The sequence below is a fragment of the Lutzomyia longipalpis genome, chromosome 1, assembly GCF_024334085.1.
Source record: "Lutzomyia longipalpis isolate SR_M1_2022 chromosome 1, ASM2433408v1".
Classification (NCBI taxonomy): domain Eukaryota; kingdom Metazoa; phylum Arthropoda; class Insecta; order Diptera; family Psychodidae; genus Lutzomyia; species Lutzomyia longipalpis.
The window spans coordinates 18,242,854-18,267,112 of NC_074707.1; the positions used below are offsets into that span (position 1 = coordinate 18,242,854).

At 33.0% G+C, this 24,259-nt stretch overlaps 1 protein-coding gene and 1 long non-coding RNA gene across 6 annotated transcripts in view; one reads left to right on the top strand and one right to left on the bottom strand.

The window, feature by feature from the left end:
* The window catches only part of LOC129794990 (potassium voltage-gated channel protein eag), a 44,409-nt gene that overhangs the window by 9,670 nt on the left and 10,480 nt on the right, over window positions 1-24,259 (bottom strand). For 3 of the 5 annotated variants that reach the window (XM_055836004.1, XM_055836012.1, XM_055835995.1), the window contains exons 3-11: window positions 13,922-14,042; window positions 13,038-13,150; window positions 7,361-7,599; window positions 7,121-7,264; window positions 6,449-6,545; window positions 5,043-5,197; window positions 3,508-3,699; window positions 3,134-3,292; window positions 1,700-1,772 (exon numbers count right to left, since the gene is read on the bottom strand). In XM_055836004.1, the coding sequence (XP_055691979.1) occupies window positions 1,700-1,772; window positions 3,134-3,292; window positions 3,508-3,699; window positions 5,043-5,197; window positions 6,449-6,545; window positions 7,121-7,264; window positions 7,361-7,599; window positions 13,038-13,150; window positions 13,922-14,042 (1,293 nt within the window). Of the gene's footprint in view, window positions 1-1,699; window positions 1,773-3,133; window positions 3,293-3,507; window positions 3,700-5,042; window positions 5,198-6,448; window positions 6,546-7,120; window positions 7,265-7,360; window positions 7,600-9,859; window positions 9,902-13,037; window positions 13,151-13,921; window positions 14,043-24,259 lie in introns of all 5 variants that reach the window. The other 2 variants (XM_055835986.1, XM_055835976.1) reach the window with 1 other exon arrangement.
* Window positions 13,809-15,105, top strand: LOC129795237 (uncharacterized). Its single transcript, XR_008751103.1, has 3 exons — window positions 13,809-14,077; window positions 14,161-14,708; window positions 14,777-15,105. It is a non-coding gene; the product is annotated as an uncharacterized LOC129795237 (long non-coding RNA).

Sequence of the window (24,259 nt, forward strand, 5' to 3'; positions counted from 1 at the left end):
CACAAAATCCCTTCTTCTTTTTCTTCAATATACGAGCCATGGCTCTTTTTTGGTGAAACCAGGCACAAAACTTTCGGTTGAATACAACATGCGTATAATGTTAGGTACCCAACACGATGGAGGGATTTTGAAGTTCACCGACCTAGTAATTACTGTGGAAGCACATGTGAATCTCAGGATAATCCCACTCATTTCTCCGCAACACCATTTAATTGAGATTCAACAGAGTGGAAGTTATTCCTTGAAATAAACATGCCCTTCTGGTATTATAAACCACTCATCAAAACGATGACAATCGAGAACAATCATCATTGAAGTACTCTGTGAGGATTTTGTGGTTAAAATGCGCTACAGTGGAGGAGTCTGCTGAAAGTGGGAAGTATAGCGGCGATGCTTGTTTTATTTTTTTTTTTTTCTCAAAGTAAGAAAGAAAAGTGAAGTGACAAAAATTAATGACTTACGAAGTGCCATCCCTTGAAAAATAATCTTCAGTGTGGGAAAATGACTTGAAGGAAAAAGGGAGGGACGTATTATATAGCACATAATTTTCCCTACTCCTGTGACAGAGAGATAAAAAGAGATTTAAGGGAAAAATATTACTCTTGATACTGATTAAAAGATAAGAATACTGGTGAGATGAAAATTCCTTGAGATAAAGCTTAATTGGATGGGTTCTGACTATACAAACTTTTTAAATGGAGCACTTTCATAAAAAAAATTGAAAATTCCTTAGAAATCAATTTAATTTTTAATTATTTTAGATTTTAATTCTTTTTCTTATCAGATGAGAAAAATTGAAAAGAAAATCAATTTTATAACATTTATTTAGTGTGTGAAAAAAATTCCAAAGCTCACAAAATATCTCTTGAGATATTATATACAATAAAGAACATAACCCAGTGACACGGAAAAGCTCCCACGAATAGAGCAAAAAAAAAGTTCTTCGAAACAATATCAGAGTGTGACAAAACGCTTGAGGGGATAGAAAGTATACCATTAGGAGAAAATTATTCAAATTAGTGCTATATGAGCATTTAAGTTGAATGTAATTTGAATCAAATTGTCCCGTCTGTGAAGCCATTTCTGAAGATACAAGGATGGTGAGGGTGTTGAGAAAGACAACTAAAAAGAAAGTTCAGGCAGAGAGTGATTTTTTTGTTGTTGTTGTATGTAATATGAAAAGAAAAGTAAAAGCTCTGATATAATAGGGAAAGAAAGCCATAAAATACGGGTGATGAAATTGAAACATTCTAACCAAAATATCGCTCAAAGTGTTTCTTTCTACACAAGAAAAGAGCAGAACAAATAGCAAAATTCCTTCTAGCTGATAGTACAAAATTTACTACCCTTTCTTTCTTTTTTTTTTCTTTTGCACATAATAGTGAGTGAAGAAAAGGCTGATGTGTATGTGTCTTATTTTCTTCTTTTTCATTGTACTAGGTCAGAGTGTTTTAAAGCAAAGATAAAAAAAGAGTGGAATATTGTGTTGAATTAAATAATAGAATATGTGAACATCTTCCTCTCTATATGCTATTGGTCTGTATAGAGAGATAAGATGATGTGAGAGGAGGCTATATAGAGGTAAAATAATGAAGAGTGTGAATGAATTTGATATTGCATTATGAAGGCACCATCAACTGGCTACGGCATTTGTATTAATAGCAATTTAGACGAGGCAACGGAACGTAGAACACCGCACCTGCAATTATCATCATGCAGATGGTGAACACCTTCTCGTTGTCCGTCTCGGCGGCGACATTTCCGAAACCCACCTACAAAAAGGGGAAGGAACAAAAAGACCATCTTTAACAAATATAACATACTCTCTTATAATTTTCTTTATATTTGCAGAGAGCTTTTTTTAATTTAAAAAAAACTGGAAATGCTCTTCTATCCCTTGAAATTCTCTCTCACACCGGATGGCAAAGTTTAATCTTCCTTCTTATGTATTTATGGAAGTATGTAGTATATATCACAAAAACATTATTATAATCTCTTTCAGTGACACGAGCTGGAAGTAGAAAATGTGAATTTAATGAAATATAGCTTAAAGCTCTCTATAGAGCTTACAACGATTTTCTGACTGAAAAGAATATTAATTAACAATTAGAAAGTAGATTAAAACTAATTTCATCATTCAATGCACTACAGGAAACTACTAAAAATAATATTTTAAAGAGCGATAACAACTTTTCTTGTATTAATTTAACACATATTTTACGTCATTTTGAACCTTTTGAATTTTTAATGAAATATGTTTTCTTTAGAGACTTAGACGAAGTTAATATAGTCTTTGAGTTCTAAAAACTTGAATAATTAGCAAGTTTTATGATACAGTTTTTTTATTCCAGAGAGACGCAAAATCCACAAAATACATAAATCCATTGAGTTTTTAGTTGCAAAAGTTTTATGGTGAAACTTTCTTTCCACGTATAAAAAGTTTAATCAAAAGATAAGCAGGACATTTGCAAAAAAAATGCATATTTTCTCAAAGTGATTATAATTATGTTGGAATTATGTGGATCAAACTATAAGCTATATACTATGTATATGTACACTACATAACACAATATTGAATGTGTACGTATGTATGTATTATATAGGTATAGTTCAACAAAACCAGCTTCTCCATACTTCCTTTATAAAGCTTCAATTTCAACGTTGCCATTTTGTAGCAATGTTTACCAGAGCTTTTCAACATTAATGCTGGTATTATCATCACACAAACCATCGAGAGCATTTCAGTGGTGTTAAGCTGAAGAGCATTTCATAGAAAACTTTTCAAGAGAAAAAGCTCTTTTGCCGGTAATTGCGAGCCCTACTGGGTGTTATTTATTCCCCTAAAACGCTATATCCTTTGCAGGAACGGAGATTACCAAAAGAAAAAAAAATGATATGGACATGTAGAAATTGAATGAATGGTGGTGGGTGGAATGGGGAGGGGAATGAGGAAAAACAGCGGGGGATAAACCTTCTATCTCAGCTTTTGTAATTTACCGTGTGATAGGGTGATTTTGGTTGGAAGCTTTTCTTGGATAGATTTTGTTATTTTTCAATTATCTGTCAAAAGCTTTTAATTTTTAATTTAGAGAAAAAAAGAAATGTAATTTAAATGGTGCAAGATATAACTCACCGAAGTCATGCATGTCATTGTGAAGTAGAGGGCTGTGACATACATGGTCTTTCGTGATGGTCCATTGATGAGCTCCGGGGCATTCGTTTCATTTGACCAAATGTACGAATAAGGACTTTGGGTGACATTTGCCAACTTCCATAACCAACTAAATTGAATCTGTTGAAATAAACACGCATAATATTACATAAAGAACTTACACAGATAAAGCATAAAAAAATAACATTAATTAGCATATAAGGATACAGCAGTCAGTCAGTAGTGTTTGGTTTATTGAGCTTTCCAAATGGGGCAATCCGTTTTAAGTATTTGTGGTGGGAAAGTATAGTGGAGATGAGAGAGAATATATATGGCGACAAAAGTTTTTAACTCACCCCATTGTCTGCATCACTCCGGCCAATAGAATACCAAATACAGGCAAGCCAGTGGGCAACTAGCATATAGAAGCACAGCAGTAGAATCAGCATGGCTGCTCCGTATTCGAGATATCTATCCAATTTCCGTACGACTCGTCCCAGTCGCAACAATCGAACGACTTTGAGAGCGCTGAACAGGGAGCCGATACCCTATAGTGGTATGGGGGTTTGGATGAAACAATGGTGAGATTATACGTATATTTTTGCCGGTGTGGTGGAATCAATGGGGCTAAAGTACGTGAGAATTATTTCATGAGATGAATCTCTAAATATTTTACAACACCTTCTTCATAAACCACCCACTTCTCCATATATACCTACGTCACACCAACATTTCCAGCTTCTCTCCCATGGTACACAACATACATAGATACATAGCTATAGCATAGAATTTGAAAAGGGGATATTCATATCGTTTATATAGCGAATCGACCAAAGCTTTTATAAAGTTTGAAAGTGAAAACTATAAGCATCAGTCCTGAACATTGTCCCCAAGTTTTTGCCAAATAATAAGTTAGAGGTGGATGACCAGCATTCGACCTAATGAGAGCTTTTTTTTAAATAAAAAAAAAACATCTTTTGCAATAAATAAAAAAAAATCTTACTAAAGTTTTTGTTCAACATAAACTGTTCCTCTATTAAGATTATGCAGAAAAGTTTTATTCAAAAGGTCGGACTTAGACTCTTCTTCCCTAATATTAAGACAACCAAGAGAGTAGGTACCGTATAGCTGTAATAAAATCAGTAGATATTCTGTTTTGAATTTATAAACTTTTGACTTTCATAGAATCACTCCATGCAGCAAGCAAAAGTGAATATAAAGTAGGAAATTTTAATGTTCTTTAGCTAAAAACATTATCTGACAAGTAATGAGGAAAGTTTTCCCATAATAACTATTTTATTTTGCCTCAGTAAATATTCAAGAAAATACACACATGGTGTAATATAAATAAAGACTTTATAACTAGTTATGGTTTAATAGATTAGATTTAGGGTTTTGGATCTCATTTAGAATAGATAGTTTTCAAATATAATAGATAGAACTTATATATGGTTTAGCAGCAACCAGTTGCTCACATTTCTGAATTTATCCAACTTGTTCTTTTAAAATATTTCTATAAATTAGTTTTTTTAATTTATTTTACATAAAATAAATATAAATTCATCGCACAACAAGACAAAATTCGAAATATGAGTTACCCCTTTTTGGTGCAAAATCTCTACCTATACCAAAGGGAACACAGAACTGTGTGGAAAATCTTTCGAGAGACAGGCAATAAAACATATGTAATGCCATCGAGAAAAAGGATAAATTTCCATAACACAATGTGACATTCTTTGAGTTTTACAAATAAATTTTTCATCATGCTGAAAGTTGTGTGTGAATCTCAAGCGATTTACTCGCAATAAAAAAAAGTATAAGAACCTTCTGGAGGTGACGCAATTTGTTGTCTTTTGACGCAAATGCAAGTAAAAAGATGGGAAATACTTACATCATCATCGTGATCAAATGCATTGAAGACGTCGTAAGGCAAGCAACTGAGTAAATCGATGATGAACCACGACTTCAAGTAGTTCATTCGTATCACCTTGGGGTCGCTCACCACCTCTCCGCCGGGCCCCACAAACGTAGTGTGAAAATTTAATACTGTAATCAAAGTTTTCCTCATCATTTAACCAACCTCTCAACTATATATGCACAATATTATATCAAGATATGCCATATGAGGAAAATCAATGGAGTTTACTCGGCCTAAAATGATTATATGTGCCCATCCCTCACAAAGCTTTCGCATATACTCGCTCAACTTGTTATAATAACACACTCACACCACTCCCCCCCAACTTGCTATGAGCGATGGGTGAAAAAGGAAAATTTATCTCTTCATGTGAATCATTCTTCAAAATAAAAAAGAAAGCTTTTACCAACAAGAAAGGAGAAAAAATCGCCTCTGATATGAAAAGTTTACAATTTATGTCATATGTCTGGTTTATGCAGGATCTTCGCCCCTGCCGTGAGGGACAGACAACTTTCTTATATATATTTAACAAGGTGGATTGAGAGCTTTAATATGATGAGAAGGAAGTGTATACGAGAAAAGTGGGAAAAAAAGAACAAACATTTTATGTATTATAATGCAAAAATTTGCCTGGCTTCTCATTCCGTCAGATTCTTTTACAGAAGAAAAGACAGAAAAAAGAAAACGAACCACAAAACGGTGAAAGTTTTCGCAAGATGTTATTAGCGGTGAGGAAAATTTTACTATATCAAGCCATAAAAAATTTTACTTCTTTGGCAGAAATCCTATTTTTAAATATAATTGTTGTTTTTCGGGACTAAAGGAGCTCATGTGCGAAATATATGGTTGTTGACCCTATTTTGTCTCAAACATAATCCCAAAATCCGCACTGTTGTTGAAAGCTTACTCCTCTATAACGTCTTATACAGTAGGTCTCAAGTTGAATCAAGTTGATGAATTACAATATCTTTTTTGCTTCATTCTGAAAATTCCCACGAGTATTGTTTGGTACATACATTTACTTCTTCCATCATTTTTGCGTCAAGATATAATGGAATTATATATTTTATTAATTCAACAAAATTATTTTATATATTTTCTTTACAACCTCTCTTTCCCACTCACTCATTCCATATTTATCATTCTCTTTTGTGTACGGACTTCCCTTCTCCAAATTCACATAACTTTTGTCTCATTAAATCTCTTTTAGGAGCCCCATAAAAAAGCATATATATTTACTTTTCTCCAAAAAAAAAAAAACGAGAGTTATCCTGTGAAATGTAAATTTCACGGAGAATTTCACAATGGATTGGGCATTAGCAACTTTCCCAAATAAATATTAATGAGGGATGATAAAAAAGAATCTTAAATAAACTCACCAATATCTATGAAAAATATAACATCTACAATTGAGTCAACCACTAAGAGTGACACATCCTCTGAGGTTTTATTCTTGAAGGCTACGTTATATGGTACCTGAAAGGATTAAAGAAAATGTAATAATTACACCTTTATAAAAAAAATTATTAATTATTCTTTTGTTCCAGAGTAACGTAAAATAGTTTGGGGTAAAAATTAAATTGTATTTTTAACTAGAAGATAGGGTTAAGGAATTCTGAGAACTTCCTTGATGGAATGCAGCGCCAAATATTCAGCATTTTAAACGTGATGAAGAAATTTAGAGCATGTCGTATTAAAGGAAATATTCGTTTAAGATTCTTGGCAGTCGCGCTGGACCAAAAAAAATGTAATACAGTCTAGAAATATTTAATCATAAGATTTCTGTGGTATATAAGAGATAAAAGAATCACCACAGGCTTGTAAAAAATAAATAGGATAATAGCTAATTTAAAGGTAATGACTGGAAAGTGTAGCATAAAGTATACGTGAACTATTCCAAATAACACTCGACCCTTTTTGCAAGATATTTTAAAGTAAAAGGACTTTACTTGAAGTCAATGCTTTAATCTTTAATATACTAATGCTCCAATTGCTGTCCTTTCACTCAATATGCGAATGTGTAGAACAATAGAATCAATTGAGAAACTCACCATAATAGCAGTATAAAAAGTTAAACATAGTATCACCCAATCCCAAATTGCTTTAAATGCACAATAATGGAGGAGAATGTGTGGTGGTGTTTTGGGAGCTTCCTGCCGATACTGTGGCATCACATCTGCACTGAGTGACATCATCTGTATATAGGTGAGAAAAGTTATGCATTAAAAATTCACATGAAATCACTCCGACTTATTGCAACTAGAAATGCTTGCTGACTGGAGGAAACTCACGTGAGCCAAATGTGATTGTTTCGTGGGGTCTTTGAGTGCTGGAAGATGTGCAGTGAATTGGCGACTTCTTGTGACGGATCGTGCCAGTTTGGCGAATTTGGAGAGACCACCCTTTGTATCTTCGCTGTCGATGGGCTGCTTCAGTGCTGTGATATCGCGGAATGTGAGCAAAAATAGCACCACGAGATCTCGCTCGTTCCTTATGGGGGCAATCTGTAGCAGGAGCCATAGTGGTGTTTCTGTAACATAAAAAACCCGGCATTTTCCCCATTATAGCAATGTCCATTTCTGCAAATATTCAGCTAGTTTACAAGGGTCTGTCATTCGTATAAATTACCATTAACTGTGTGGTATTTTTGCCATTCTTCTATATAAACTTAAACTGAAAATATTTCAAGACTAAAAATAGCACCAGAGAGATAAAAACGAATGCGTCCCTCGGGGGGAATGCAACATAGAGCCCCAACTCTATTTCATTCGCTCTTTCTCCTGCAAATTGCTATGTACATGGCAATTTTCCTCATACAACATGTGTTGTAAATCAATGGATATTCCAGAATCCTAAACATGAAGGAAAATGGGGGTATTGTTCAACATCGTTTTCTGATTATGACAAATTGATATGTGGCATATATCTGGGACTGAGATTGCAAAGGGATGCACAGAAGTAATTGTGAAATGCAAAAAAAAAACGTACCTATATGAATTTATAATGTGCTTTACATCTACTCATAGGTAGAGTATAGATTTTTATTTGAGGATCTAAAGAATTTCCTTATGCACTATATTACATATACTTTTCTAAAATGTAAATGCTACAGGAAAAGTTACAGCATGTGATGCAGGGGCGTAGCCAGAAGTCTATTTCAGGGGGAGTTTAAAAAAAAATAATGTAAAAATGCGCTAAAATAGATTAAGAAAAATATATCAAATGATTAAAATTTTAAATTAAGAGCTTTTGGTAATTCATTTTCCATACAAAAAAAATAGAATTTTTCATCAGTTTTTCTTCAAACGAACATCTCAATGATAAAAGATTTTAAATTAAAAAATATTGTAGCATAAAATTCAATTTTCAACGTTGTAATGGTGAAGAGAAATTCTGCATCCCCAAAAATCCCTTTGCAGCATAGAACAGCGAAATATTAAATGCACTGAGGGTTATTGTTTTGTGCATCGAACAGGTGTTTTTGCGGATGACACACCATCCCTACAGGTTGAGGTAAACAACTCCAAAATTGTTATTCAAGAACCCACCACCACCTGACACATCAAACAATATAAATTCGTCTTATCTGACGAATGGAAGGATTGTACGGGATGTTAAAGGGAAAAGTCACGGCAATAAAGGCAATAAACTAATTTGACAGACAGCTGGTGGAGTTTTGATCCTGGGGCATATTCTTTGTTTTTCCACCACCCCCTATATACCTCATATCATGTGACTACCAAATCAATATTTAATAAACCATCGAGCATCACTTTAGAAGCAATCTTTCTCAAATAAACTTTTATACGTTATTTGGGTTCTACGTTGCTTGGAAAAACAGCTCGCTGTTTTCTGACTCCCGACCTTTTCTTTTCATTTTCCCATCGCCCCCGTTCCCCTCAACAATTTCACAAATTGTGAAAAGGTGCCTGATGAAAGAGAAATGTTATCTCACAGTATGGCACTAACATTGAAGAGAGAAAAATTATTTATTTTCATTTTTCAGTTTCAGAGAAATTTCATCGAATATTCATCTTCTAATGCATCTCCAATCTTCGGGGTCCACATCTACTTGAAGTTTTATATCAATCTCGCACAAAAACTTAAAAAAAAAGATGTTGAATAAATAATTCAGTTAGAGTAGAACATATCAAGAATTTCAGGGATAAGTCATTGAATGATAGATGAATTCTACTGTGAGGAAGTATACTGTAATCACTCAAAGCAAAATAATCTCTTTTCATGGAGGATTCTTTTGTCATTTAACGTTCCTTTCTAGCATTATAACGCGAAAGTAAGAGAACAGATAAATTGAATGTAGATAACAATTGATTTTTCTATTTTAACAAACTGCAAAATTGAAGCAGAATTTTGTATATAAAATTGGATACAAAATTGTTTCAAGCAGCAAACATATTTTTGGCTTTAATTGAATATAAAATGAGCAAATATGTACAAACAAAATACCTCGAAACTACGAGAAAAATCTGTATATATGGTAAACAGACGATGTGTATTTAAAGTTTTCTCAATTAGAAGATGGAAAATGCAACTTTATGGAATGAAATCTAAAAAAAAAATAATGAGAATTTTTAAAGGCAAAAATTGAATTCGCAAATTTTTGTAATGCTAGAGGGTTTAATTGCTTAAGATTAAATTGAGGAAAAGTAAAAAGTTAAGTAAATAGTCGCATTCCGTAAATGATATTATGTAAGAAAATTCTCTAATATGAACAAGAATATTAAAAGTCTGCAGCATCCCTTTAAGAAAAATTTTTGGGGTGTACTTACTATTAATCGTGGTTTTTGCTGTTGGATGTTTGGTGCTTGAAACTGTACAACATAAACATTGATTATTTTCAATGATTTTTCCTTTGTATGTAATTTGTAGAGCTATAATAAACTAATTTAGCAAGAAAAACGGTGCGCTTCATTCTTCATGAATGTCTTAAATTACAGGTTTGTCATTTAAATGAATAGCTGCTGTGGAAGGAAATTGAAATTGAATATGTACAAGAAGTTTTACGTCTCTTAATTAATAGAATTAGATTTGATTCAATCAATTGCCGTACGTATGCTGAACCATTCTAGCATTAACTCATCAGCCAATATAATACAATTTTAGGAAATTATCTCTTGGATCTGAGTTAGATAAAGCCCAAATAAATCGATAAAAATGAGATTAGAATACGAAAACAAATTTACTTTCTAAATAAACTCTACTTAAATCTACATTATTGAATATTGATGTTCCCCGTAAGTGCTAAACTATTTAATCGTATAAAGACTTTGATGTAAATTTCCATAAAAGCATAAGATACAGAGAACTAGTCATCAATAAAAATTAGGTATGCTATTTTTAGAAGAAAATGTATGGAAGCTAATCTTATAAATTTTATCAAAATTCTCCCAATTCCGAGTTTTCCATGAAGACATGACATAACGTCTTGACTCATTAATAATGATTATTATCAATAATTATTTTTAAACTAAATAACAATATTATTGATAAAAGAGATAGGTACAAAAGCATTGAGAAGAAATAAATGAGAGCAATTCAATTAAAAATTCCACTAAAATATTCACATAGTTAACGGTATAGAGAATAAAAATATATATATTTTAAATTCACTGATAATTGAATTGCATATAAATCGATCGAAATCACAATAAATGATAAATAAACAATCCAATTACATTTTTATTCAATTTCAAGATTTAATCTCTTACAAATGGAATGAATTTGCATTTTTTCTAAAATTATGCTGAAAAAATTGAATTCAAAAAAATATATATTTCAATTTAGCAATTTCCGTTAGTTTTGTTTTTAAATTTTACAAATAATTTTTATAAAAAGCATTTAAAGAAGATACTTAGGAAACATAACTTATGGTTTTTGTCCAATATAAAGTCTAGATATTAATGTAGTAGTTAAGATTTTCACAAATTAGTATTCTAAAATTAATGCTATCACTTGATTAAATTTTTTTTCATTGCGAATCTCTCGTAAGGTCAGAGATTAAATTTAAAATGCATTGAATACATTCCTTGCTAAGCCATTCGTGAAGACTTTTCCTATATGTCCAGAGATATAGGGTCTACCAGCTAGTGCAGTGCAGAATCGTTTTGGTCAAAAATTGCATACTCGCACGTGGAAATTGAGTTTTTTCGAGTAGAGCATAACACTTTTAGAAGAGTGGTGTAGGGATCATAGAGTAAATTGGTGGTAGAGGAGAAAAAAAAGGTTCTACAACTCGGTTGTGCACCGTGTTCGTGATTATTTGGTGTCAATGTGCAAAATTTAATGAATGGCAAATGAAGAGGATGACTCTTGCCGATAGTGGCTTTATTAGCAGGAAATATTTAAAATCCCATTTTCATTCATGCTTCCTTCACCCCATCTTTTCCACATCGTCCATTTCATCAAATTGCGGAAATTGTGTTAGAGGTGAAATTCGTTATTACGATTTCCCCGTGACCTTTGCTCTGCATTTGAATAAACGATATCACCAAACATTGGATAATCATACATATTAACTCATTTTTAATGCTTTAAATATATTTTTCAAAATTAAATAAACACATTTATTTATGATTTTAAGTGTGTAATAATTATTTTCAAATAATTTTCCCCATATTTATCGAAAACATAATCTCTTATCTTTTAATAGACTCTAAACAGAAATGAAATTAATGAAAATTATGGAAATTTGAAACAATTTCACCTGTACAGCTTTATTTTACTACACGGTGTGTGTAGTAAAATAGGAGCGGATTAAAGGGTGTTGACGTAGTCTATGGTCCCAAGAGTACACCTCGAAATATAGGTGGGATAAATCAATAAAAGAGTTTACACCATAACATTGTGATTTTATATGAAGGAAATTGTCAGCCCTGTCTCTCCCGATGATAGTTTATGTACAAAAGGCGTCTACATAGGGGATGGCATAGTGTCGGAACCCATCATAAATATTTGTACGTTATTATAGCAAAATACCCCTGGAGCTGTTGATGCTTAAAAGAGCAAGATTCCATATCAACATGAATATGAAGGAGCGTATATGAAGAAGATCCTATCAAAAAAGGGGAAATAGTGAGAGTGGGCTGTGTATGGGGTGCTCGTGAATCCAATACCCACGAAAACGTGGATAAAATTTACTTTCTCTCATGTTCTTTCGTGTTTTCCTTTGTATATAAATAAACGCAAAAAAGAACCTTTATATGATGTTCAATCTTTTTCATGCAATGGTACCCATGTTGCACGTCTTCCTGTGTGCTCACGACATCCTTAACGATTGTATGTTGTAGGCTGAGATTCCTTTTCTCATCTTCCTTTTTATTCCAAAAAGGGACAGGGAAGCATGTTTAGTATGCTTCTGATTTTCTTTTCGTCTACCTCTGTATACATATTATTTCTTTCGAAGAAAAAAGAAATTCTAATGATTTAAGGTTCCCTTATGTAATTACTCAGAAACCTCTTGAAGATGGAAAGTCTATTGAAGATGGTTATTAGCAAAAATGAGATTTTGATATGCTTTAAAAATTCACCACTTAGTGGACAACGTGGAGAAAGATTTCAAACCTATATTTCCAACGGCAATTTGGCATAATGCCAAGACAAACATTCTACCATGTTGCACATTGTTGTGTGAAAAATTAATAATTGAAAAGTCACTTTAGCTACCATAGTGTGTGTTTTGCTATTTTCAACAATAAATAACTTGTCCTACAAATTTGTGTGTCAGCTAATTGTGAAATTATTCATGTTATCGTTTTATTTTGACAAATTTCATGGCCTTCAGCACCAACCACCACCGTGCAAAATCTGCTATATGTACTATACATATCTCTATATGATATTCTAATTAATCTACCGCACTGTCTACTTCAATAGCTTTAAAATGGAACTAAATTAACACAAAATAAAATTGTTTAGCTTTTTTTCTTTTAACGAACAAGCGATACTCACTGTTTTTCTTGTAAAGCAACACTTCGAATTGGTCGTGCTGCTGATTCTCCAGCGAATACTCCAATCTAGCCACAGTCTCCTTATCCGTCAATTCACCATACATGAAACCACAGCTAAAAATACGAAAAAAAATTTCACATAAGGTCATGTAAGGCCAACAAACCATTCAATGTGGGGTATAAGAACAACAAGGGTGCTGTTAAAAATCGAATAATGGATGACGCAAATGTACTGCAACAATGTAGAAAGTTCACATTATGTATACACGAATGTGCAGTAAAAGTTGACTAAAAAAACTGTCCCTTCTGACCTAAATTACTAGCACAGTATGAGCAAAAATGCAAAGTTTCTTGTATGACGATGCCTTAAGGTCCAATTTGCGGGACTCTAAAAATTGATTAGCATTTTTTTTTTCAGAGTAATATGAAGAGATGTACTGATGTCTATATAGTGATGTATATAATATATTACAGCTTTTAACACATATAAACTACTATTCTTCATAATCCCAGAAAATCTCTTAATGCCCTCAAGAGGATATGAGGAAAGTATACATAAGCATACTCGGCATGTTTTTTTTTTGTAAAATATAGAAAGTGATACCTACTTACATAAGTAACGTGTTTATATAGAAAAACATATCAAATTATTTAACTTGACGTTAATTAGCCGAATAAAACAAAATCACAATATGTATTAAGAAGCCATTCTCCTTAACATGAAAATTACGTTTTCTTCCAAACTTTAACAATCTGCTCAATAAAGTGAATGAAAAGCTTTCTTTCCATTATACATACTTTATGTATACATATGACCTATTTAATATATTAGCAAGTAATTAGAAAAGGATTTATGGAGGTGAAATTTATACGAGAACAACTTACCGGCATGATTTTTGCATGACTTCCGCCCGATTGTAGCCACTAATTTTGCAAAATGATTCATTGCAGTAGACTATTGGAAAGTCCACAATTTGAGCATTTGCCAGGAGGAAGGAGCTATCGGCTGCGGAAGAGATGAACAAAATGGGGGTTTTATAAGTATGTATAGTGAAATGATTATTAATATTAATAATGCAAAATATTGCTACATAGTCATGTCTCCTCTGTGGGTGGTTCAAAAGGTCACATGGGAAATGTGTGCTCGTGCAATAAACAAGGTAAAGGCAACAAGCTCTTCCTCAGCTAAAGCGGAATTGGGAGAGACAATTGCGACATTCTAAGGAAATTGTTGTCGTTATCATGTCGATAATTTAGTTGGGAGTGTGTATGTGCGACGAAGAAAATTATTATTATGAATATATTGTGAAAATGTCACCGGAACCATATTAGAAGACGGGGATAATTAGATTTTCTTTTACTCACTCAAACTCATCCTCCCCTCGTTTATTATATACTTTCGCACGTCGCTCCAACTCAAAATCCATTTTGTGTTACCAGCAAATATAATTGCTTTCAGTCAGGCTAATTTTGGTACAACAATAAATCTCCATACACGGTGAAAATTAACCATGGGGCTGGGGGTGAGAATATGCCTTTTTGCGGAAGCCAATTTCAACCATTACGACATTTCTCTTACCACCCTTTCTTCCCTTATTGAGAACTTTCAAGCTCATCGTGGTGCTGAGTTCTCACAGTCAACTAAATATCCCACCATCAACTATATATGTAGGTATCTAAAGAGCACGTGTTTGTTTTTGCCACATTCCACCCATTAATCGCCCCCGAACCCATCCACAGATTGTTTGCCGAGGGATGATGCGGTGATCACCCACTACTATGTATGTTCCATCCAGCAACTTTTCGATAATGCTGACAACGCATGAAGATAACCCAAATTTCAGGAGCATCCCATTCAAAAGATAGGTCAATGTTTGGTAAACTTGGTGATGTTTGAGTGCTACAATTCAATATTAAGCCGATGGCAATCAAATATTTACCAAAAATGTGAAATGTCTATTTATTTTTCCGAAAGCTCTTTGAAACCACACATTGTGAAATATATTGAGTGTTATATATAGGTAAAGAAAAAATACTTTTGCTATTTTTAATTTATAAAAAAGCAAAAATTAACTAAAAATGAGTAACAGTCCTCAACTTCTTATTTTTCCATGGAGCTTCCGAAAAAAAATGAGAGATGGACGAAGAAACACTGGGTATATTTTCTTATAAAAAAATTCCCCAGAAGGCAAAAATGTCCTAATTTGATCATTTGAAGAACGGACGCTCGGAAAAATATATCGAGTTTCAAGAATAATTTCATCAAACTTTCTTTCCCATCAAGTGATGTGCGGAAAAACATTTCAGTCTACAGAGCAGTATAATACCTACTGAATTTGAAATAAAACATGCAATTTAATTAGCAACTCTCCATTTCTTTTTCCCCACAAAACTATCCACAGTTGTGTAAATTTTTTTTTAACCTATAGCAACAATTCGCGCAGTACTATAAGGGATATGAATTCCTTTGAATGTTGTATAAATTTTTTCATGCTTCTCTTTTATATGACTGTGGCGCACGAAATCCCCATGAAGCTCATTAAATCAGAGTAGAATTCACTTCACTTTCCACACGGAAAGAAAAATTTTTCATTGAGGCACAAAGTGGAGGTAACCCCTTTATCGAACAAACTCATCTGGTGAGAGCGGAGCGCGGTAACACAGTGCCACCGTGCCACCCACCATGGATGCACATTTACGAAATGGGGGAAATTGCATTAAAATCCACCCCATTTATTTTCCTTGTAACATCTGTCAAGGGCAATTCATGGGACTCAGCAAAAGTGAATCCAATTTAAAAAGTGCAATCAAGTGCACGAAATTTAGCATTTTTCCTCAATTTTCTTGCACCCCAGTATAATTACCCAGCGCAAGTACTTGAAAATTTCCACAATTTCGCGACATTCATTTGAGACCTTTTTTTTTTTCATTTAACATTAACATTAAGTTCATATACTTGATACTTTCTTTGTTTTCCTTACGTAATTTATAATAAATTTATTCTTGTCTTTTGACGTTAGGGGAATATTAATGATATATATATATTTTAAGAATAAGAATTACACAGGGGCCGTAGCCATAGAGTGTATAATAAATTACAAATTTTTTTTTTTATAAATTACAATAAAAGAGATACTTCCCAAATAAAGAAAAAACTTTGTCACCCATTAGGGGAACCAAATACAAATAAACTATGATATGTCTAATTAAAAAAAAAATATAAAAAACTTTGACAATTTTTTTTTAAAGAAAATTAGTGATTAAATGAAGAAATGCAGCTACTAAATAATTGTAAACTACAACCAAGTTTAGCTATAACTTCACTTTCATAAATTCAAATTCCATTACTCCTGGGACAAATCTTGTTTTTTTGTCTCCAAAAATCCAATTATGTCCCTTTAAAAATTCATTCAACTATAGCTACTACATTTTTAGTGTGAAATTTAAGAAATTTAAATATCTTCTTCAATTAAAGTATTCAAGGCATTTTTGATTACTGTCCCTGTAGAAGGGCTTTTTGAGATGTTACCGGTGCTAAGGTCAGCCTTAGCACCCAAAGATGTGCCTCCTAAGGAGACACTCGAAGGCTGTCCATCCTTTGATGATCCAGGTTGTGCTTCATCAGTTTCCATTCTATCCATTCTCAATGACTCTACGAACTCTATGGAGGGAAGTCCCACCCCGTTGACTCCGGCAGACTCTGGCTTGTCTTGTTCATAACCAGGAAAGACAGTCTTCCCAGCTCCACTAATTTGCTTCCTCAACTTTGTAGCCTTCGATTTTGCCACGGTTTCAGCAAAAGATAAATCCATGCTCCGAGTCCTCATGTACTCCTGTTTAGCCGCAAAATATGAGATCTTCTGTGTGACCTTTATCTTCATAATAGAAAATTCTTGCTTGAAAACTGTGCATTTCCTGGACCACGAGAGATGATCCTCCCCACAGTTCGCACACACATGTTGATGTACACATTCTCCTTCGTGCTCGTTATGCAAGCACTTTGCACAAATCTTCTTTGCCATACGACATTTATCCACAAAATGCCCGTACTTCTGGCATTTGAAGCATCTAGCTGGGTTGGGTATGAAGGTTTTCACCTTGAGAGGGTAATAAAACGCGTCAATGGATTCTGGCAACTTCGGCGAATCGAAGGTCACAATAAATGTGCCTGTGTCGATCATCTTTCCTCCCTCAACTTTCCTCTTGATTGCTTTAACATCAGAGACATTGAATGCTTTAAGCTCCTCTTTTAGCTCTTCGAGAGGAATATACGTCCAATCGTAGCACGCAATTATCCCCTTGCTCTTGTTCATTGATGGGTGCCATGAAATTTTAACTGGTTTTCCAGCCAAATTCTTCAATTTGAGTAGCTTATCCGCTTGCTCCTCCGACGCAATCTCAATAAGTAGCGATTTACCCTGCAACAGCGGTTGCAAACGCTTCACCTTCCCCACTAACTTGCTGATCTCTCTCTTCACCTTGAACACGGAGAGCGCTTTCATACTCTCACCATCATCACTTCTCTCAACAACCAAATATCGAGGGCTTTCACTCTCTTCTCCTCTCCCAAACACAAAAATGTTTCTATTCCTCTTACTCTTCTGACCACCAGAGTCCAATGGAGGGAATTCTGATTCCGTTATCAAATTCATCGTTCTTTTTCGGCCCGCGCCAATCGGCGCTGCCGCCATCTCACTGTCCTTTTCACTCTTTCAGATGAAAAAATTTGTCTCACTTAACAAAGGAAAAATTCAAGTCTCTTCAAAAAAGAAAATCCGTGAAAATCACTTCACACCTTTTTAAATGTTGATTTTAATCACTCCACAGATGTTGAAAAATTGTTCTGATTATAAAAAATCGAAAAAATCTCCTTTCTATCTTTCCAATAAGCTCAAAATTAATATAATATCAGAGAGAAAACTAGATGCGTCTATTCACTCTCGTGACTAATATGGAACTAATATTAATGATAAATTACAGGAAAAAAATCACAATAAATCACTTTCTTTTCCACATTATTTGCAATCAAGGCAGGTTTGTTTGACAACACAATATTTTATATTGATTTACAGAATTTTTTTTATTTCTTGTGGCTCGGCCAGTGTTTTTTCATTATTTAGAATCAATAAAAAGGAAGGTCTAGGCTTCCAAGGATTATTAATCGTTTTTCTTTTACACCCTCAGTGAGTTTTATATCAGTTTTGGATAAATTATAATGTTTAATGCAGACAAATATTTTCTTTAACACTTTTGTATAAATTCTGTTTTTCACAGTGAACAATAAATTAGTTTGTGTTTTGATTTTTGTCGTTTTTTAGATTACGTAAAAATTTGCTCCTTTTTAAGCTTCTCTTAAATTTTTATTAGACTGTCTGTCAAAATGTTTATGCTTGCGCTAAAGTAGATGTTTGTGCATGTTGGATGGCCCACAAAATGAATTAGTTTCTCTGTCGAGATAAATTTCTCAGTATTTTGTGACATTAAAACTGGCATATTCCTCACATCGTATTCTATATGTGGGCAGATCCTACATATGATATGATAAATATATGCATTGCACACTACATAATACTGATACATAAATAACATATACATATATGCGTACGTTATATACAAAATTTAGCTTCAAAGTTCTCTTAACCAAAGCAATTCAGCAGAAAAAAAAAGTAATATGAATCAATATTGAAAAGGTCCCTTCCACTTATAATCTTTTTGCTGGGGATACACCATAATGTTGAAGAGGGAGCCAAGAGAAATGGCAAAAAAGCACGCTCCGTCAAATAAAGAATTATCCTCTTCAAATCGTCATTCATTATTTTCGCCCTCTCATAATTATCCAATTTATTGCTTGTTGGGGAAGTATCCCATATTTCTTTAGGGAGCTCGTCCTTCGTAGACACAATTGAGAACACCCCAGTACTGGGTGAAATTGCTGGTGGTGAACAAGCGTTCAATGAGGTCTCTGCGAGATACAGACTTCAAGGCAAATAAATTCACCGAGGACAAGAATTGTTCTCCTGGGCGTTGTCTCAATAATACATACACCATGGCATTCCTGTGACTCTCCTCTTGTCCCCAAAGACAATGTTCAATGAGACCGATGGTCTCACATTACTTACACATCGTCATTGAAATCTTCAATGATTCGTATTAATTTCTCATCCCTCGAACCTCATTCTATACTATGCATGTATCAGTGAATGTAAGATAGGGAGTGAAGTAGGTGAATTTTGGGAAAAATTTATGTTGTAGTCTCCCTGCTATGAAGCTTATTTCAGGCAAAATTATCTATATAATAAAGAAAGGTCTCTCTAAAATATGGTGTCTGTTCATCTATGCATTTCTACACCGTTGGTCCGATCGCGATGAAATTTGGTACAGAGACTACTGATACCAGGCGGTTTTTACCAACGACATTCATTTTCCCCCCAGAGCCCCCCTTCACATAGCCCCCATATAAAATTCATGTTTTTTTTGACTACTTTTTGAAATTGGCGCCATAAATGGTGTGTGAAATTCACTTTTTCCCTTTGAAATATCTGTTGGAGGTTATTGCGTGGCCCATCTATATAATAAAGAAAGGTCTCTCTAAAATTTCGTTCCTGTTCAGCTATGCATTTCTACACCGTTGGTCCGATCGTGATGAAATTTGGTACAGAGACTCCTGATACCAGGCGGTTTTTACCAACGACATTCATTTTCCCCCCAGAGCCCCCCTTCACATAGCCCCCATATAAAATTCATGCTTTTTTGGCTACTTTTTGAATCTGGCGCCATAAATGTTGTGTGAAATTCACTTCTTCCCTTTACATTTTTTTTTATATTGATAAGTGCATGCTTCATCACAATTTTTCTCTTTTTAAAACTTGCGCGAAGCGCAACAAATCCCCGCGAAGCGGGGCGAGGTAAATTGGAGCGAAGCGACAATTTACCTCGTAAATAACATAAACTTGCTTTTCTCTACAAAAGTTTCTCTACGACAGTTATCGAGTATTCCTAATTTTGATAATTAGACTTACTCCCCCTCAAATTTTATTATCTCTTACCTTTTATAATGAAAGTACATAACTTTTTAAATAAATGTTTTCTGGAAAATCGAAGGAGTATTTAAAATAAAGTACAAAAAACAAAAAAAAAATGTTGGAAAATTCATGAAAATACATTAAGCATAAATCTGCTGCTCTTTGCCATATATTAGTTTCTCATATACAGATTAGAATTTATGAATTTGATACAAAGATATTAGAAAGACTATTAACATAGCAATATTTTTAGATAATAAAAAGAAAATTAAATTTATGCTATAGTGAAAACTAAGCTTCAGAAAATAAAAGCATATTGTTCAGTTTGAGGTTTACTATCACTCTTCTCCTATAAAATTCATCAAGATGACCCCAAAACGCCAAAAACTAGCTCTTAATACAGAAATGCCGAATGTGTAGTATTGGCATTGTTGAAAATTGTATATTATTTCAGAAAATTCAGGACCTAGGATATAAAACGAATTATATAAAATTTTATATACAAGGCTTTCAAAACACTGGATCTTATTATATTATCAGCATAACTTTGAAGTTAACAAATTTATATTTACGTGCCCGGAAATTTTCTAAAGATACATAGAGAATATAAGGCTACGTCATATGTATTTCTCTACTTATATAGACAACAACTTTCTTGCAGAGATTAATAAAATGTTTAATTTTTTAATGTTATTTTTGGTATTTGTAGTTTGTGTCTTTAAAGCTTGAGAGATTCAAATTAAAATTCTTCTCTCTAAAAAAATTAAAGATAAATAAAAATTTTACATGATCCTAAATTACAAAAGCAAGAAAACTTTATATTTTCAGCAACTATCCATATGTAGGTATTTCAATTTCATTAAAGTTTTAGGTATTATATACGTACATATTCGTATATATGTAACAGAAATTTTCAGTCAATATTAAAGATTAAATAAGGGATAGAATATAACTATTATACATCATACCTTCTATACTCTATACGAATTTTCTAATTCAAATCCCTATAAAGGGATATCACATATCGGCTTAAGAAATCCTATCTTGATAACACTGAAACTAAATTTAAATGCGATAACCGCAATAACCTATTCTAATCAATTTGGTACGATTGTAGCAAGTTGTGCTGTTAAGTAGGTATCCTAGATAGTAGGTTTGCACAATAGTATAGGTAATCGTGATATTATAAATTGATAGTGTCACACAATATCAATGTGAATTGGTATGAGGAATTGCATTTTGAAGGTTTCATTCCCAATTACCTCGTCCCTGCGGACACCTTTTGGCATGTTAGCCGCAATATAATTTCATTCAATTGCATGAGATATGTCATCTGCTTGCGTAACTTTTGTCAGAGGGATTCCTCGCCGTGCTGAATTCCCCAACCCCAAATATATCCTCACTCAATCGGCTTTAATCCCAATTCTCGACGCTAAATGCTATTTACAGTAGAAAATATTTATGTAACACAATACAAAATTTCCCGCCACAGCGGAATAAATTAGGTGTAATTCCTGAAATTACTATACGTCACAGCTGCTAACTCACTTGAGGCTGATTGTATTTTTACATTACAGTATATAATTTTAAGCGGACAATATTGCGTTTATGCAGGTGTATGTAAATATTATTATTTCATCACATTTACTAAATAAATGATATAGAATATGAGATAATTCGGAATGCATAAATTTGGAATGCATTATGATATTCAGTCAATTACGAAATAGGAGTTGAAATTGGTTCGTAAATTCAATTTATTGCTTTATGACTTATGTAGGACGAAGCTGGAGAGAATCATAATTAATTTATATTTCAACAGGATGTGGTATTTTTATGACTACTTCAATCAAACTTGATAGTTTTTTTCAACACATTTGATTGATATTCTCATTGTTCGTTTTTTATTGGTTTTCGGAAACAGCAAAATATTTTTAAATTCTCATTTTTTTTAAATAAAAGTATTTTAGTTTATGTAAAACACGAACTATTTCCTATATTTTTATTTGCGCCATGTAACAAACTGAATCGGCTTTAACTACTACTCTTGCGTGAAACCGTACAAATACAATTTTTTCCCAAGTACTTACATACACCCGTACGATGAAGGTATGTTATGTACTTTGCTATATGTATGTACATATATATTTCAAATATTTACATTTCTAGACATCACTGCGAGTCTGAAAGATGGTAATACTAAAGGTATATTCACAGAGCTTTTCCAAGCAAAAACTTTGCTCCTGGGGACGATACGGTGGGAAATTTGTGGAAAAAGTGGTAAAGTAGAGATGAAGCAGGAGCTCTTTTAGCAATTTTCACTGTGGTTTTTGCCAAGGGGTGAATAGCTGAGGTGTTACTTGATGTTATGTATTTTGCAAATTCTCAAAATATTTACATTTTTATCGTCAGATCAAAAGATAATATTTTATATTTCCTATACTGACAGTGTCCCAAATTCTCAGAATTCACACCTTTATTCAAAGACTTTATAAAATCACGCATTACGTATTTATAACACATCAAATATTCTCATTAATTTCCAGGCAATATTTTCCTAATTTAAGCTAATTTATGTATGAGCGCCTCACAGCTGTTTGCCCCTTGAATTTTGGGATTTTGCAAAGAGGCAATGAAAATTACTGTTGGGCGACATATAAAATAAAAGTCCACACGCGCCTTAGCATATTGCAGTAATAATACAACTCGAGTTGTGCTTTAGGGATTTTCCACTGTTTATACTAAATATATATTCATATAGAAAATCACGAAAATGGATGTAAATAGGAGACAAGAAGCACCCTTATTTTCATTAAACATCCGCACACACGCGATTATACCATGGAGGGAGTTTTCTAAAATAAAAAAGAGCAAGAACCTGATTTTTTGTAACAGAGAGACTTAATACAATTGTTGGGAAAGTTCGTTCGTCTTTTTATGCTTCAAATTCAAATTTATTTTACCCAATATGGTTAGATTATCCGATTTAAGTTTGGATTGGGGAAAATTCTCTCATGATAAATTGTGAATTATATCACAGCTCTCGATCAATTTTGTGCCATAATCAGTATCTAAAGCGGAATTTATTTCAGGAATTACCTAATTAAAAATAATTATTATGGGATCAACTAAAAATGATAAATTGATATGAATTGGTTTTCCGTACCATATTTTAAAGCTTAAATTGAAAATTATGTACTAATACCACTTGATTTAATAGAAATCGTTACAAGATACCAACAAAGACATTATCCGTAATAGCAATGAGATTTATAGTAACTTTTACAATGAATTTATTATGATTATATTTTAATATTTTATGTATTATTCCAGTAAAGTTTAGAAGTACATAGGTATACCTTACCTATCGTTAAAATAAATTTTACAAAATGCATTTTAAATTTTTGAATGAGCTGTCCCGTGTTGATTATCTCTTGAATGAAAGAGTTCTCATATATTTTTAATTATACTTTCATATTACAAGCACTATTATCACTGTTTTGTGCATAGCTGAATGACAGAGGTATGAAATATTTAATGGTAAGGGAATTATTAAAAAAAAAATGGATATATCTCAATAAACTTTAATCCATATGTGGGTTTTAATACTCGCGGTTTTGTCTAATATTGCCAAATATATTTTTCTATTTAGGTTATTTCGGACTTTAATCTATACCACAACCCAAATACAAGAGAACAAAAAATTCTACCTCTCCAGTATTATCTTTTATTCATAACTCATCTCCTGTACTAACTTTTTAACACCTTCTGTGGAAAAAAATATTATTTTTCTGCTCTCAATACATAAAATTAAATTTCATAATTTAATTTTGATTATTTCGTTTGATGAGCAACATTGCAAAGCAAACAATTAAACAGATTAGTATTTTCTGCTGCAATGGCAGAATAATGTTAATGAATAAAGAAGCGGCATATAAAAATAAAATGGTTTTTATTGTAAATATTTGGGCATTATAGCCAAGAGAGCTATATAGAAAAAAAAAGCTCAAATTTTATACAATAAAAGCCACAAGAGGGAAAAAGGGAGAAACAAATTTGTTGACGTAATGAGTACTTAAAATGGTTCAATGAACTGCGGCAAACTTTGAAAGAGTTTTAGGGGTGAAAATAAAATATTAAAATTTTTATTTATACACATCATACTACTTTGTTGCAAAAAAAAGTGGTACTTTGGTACTGT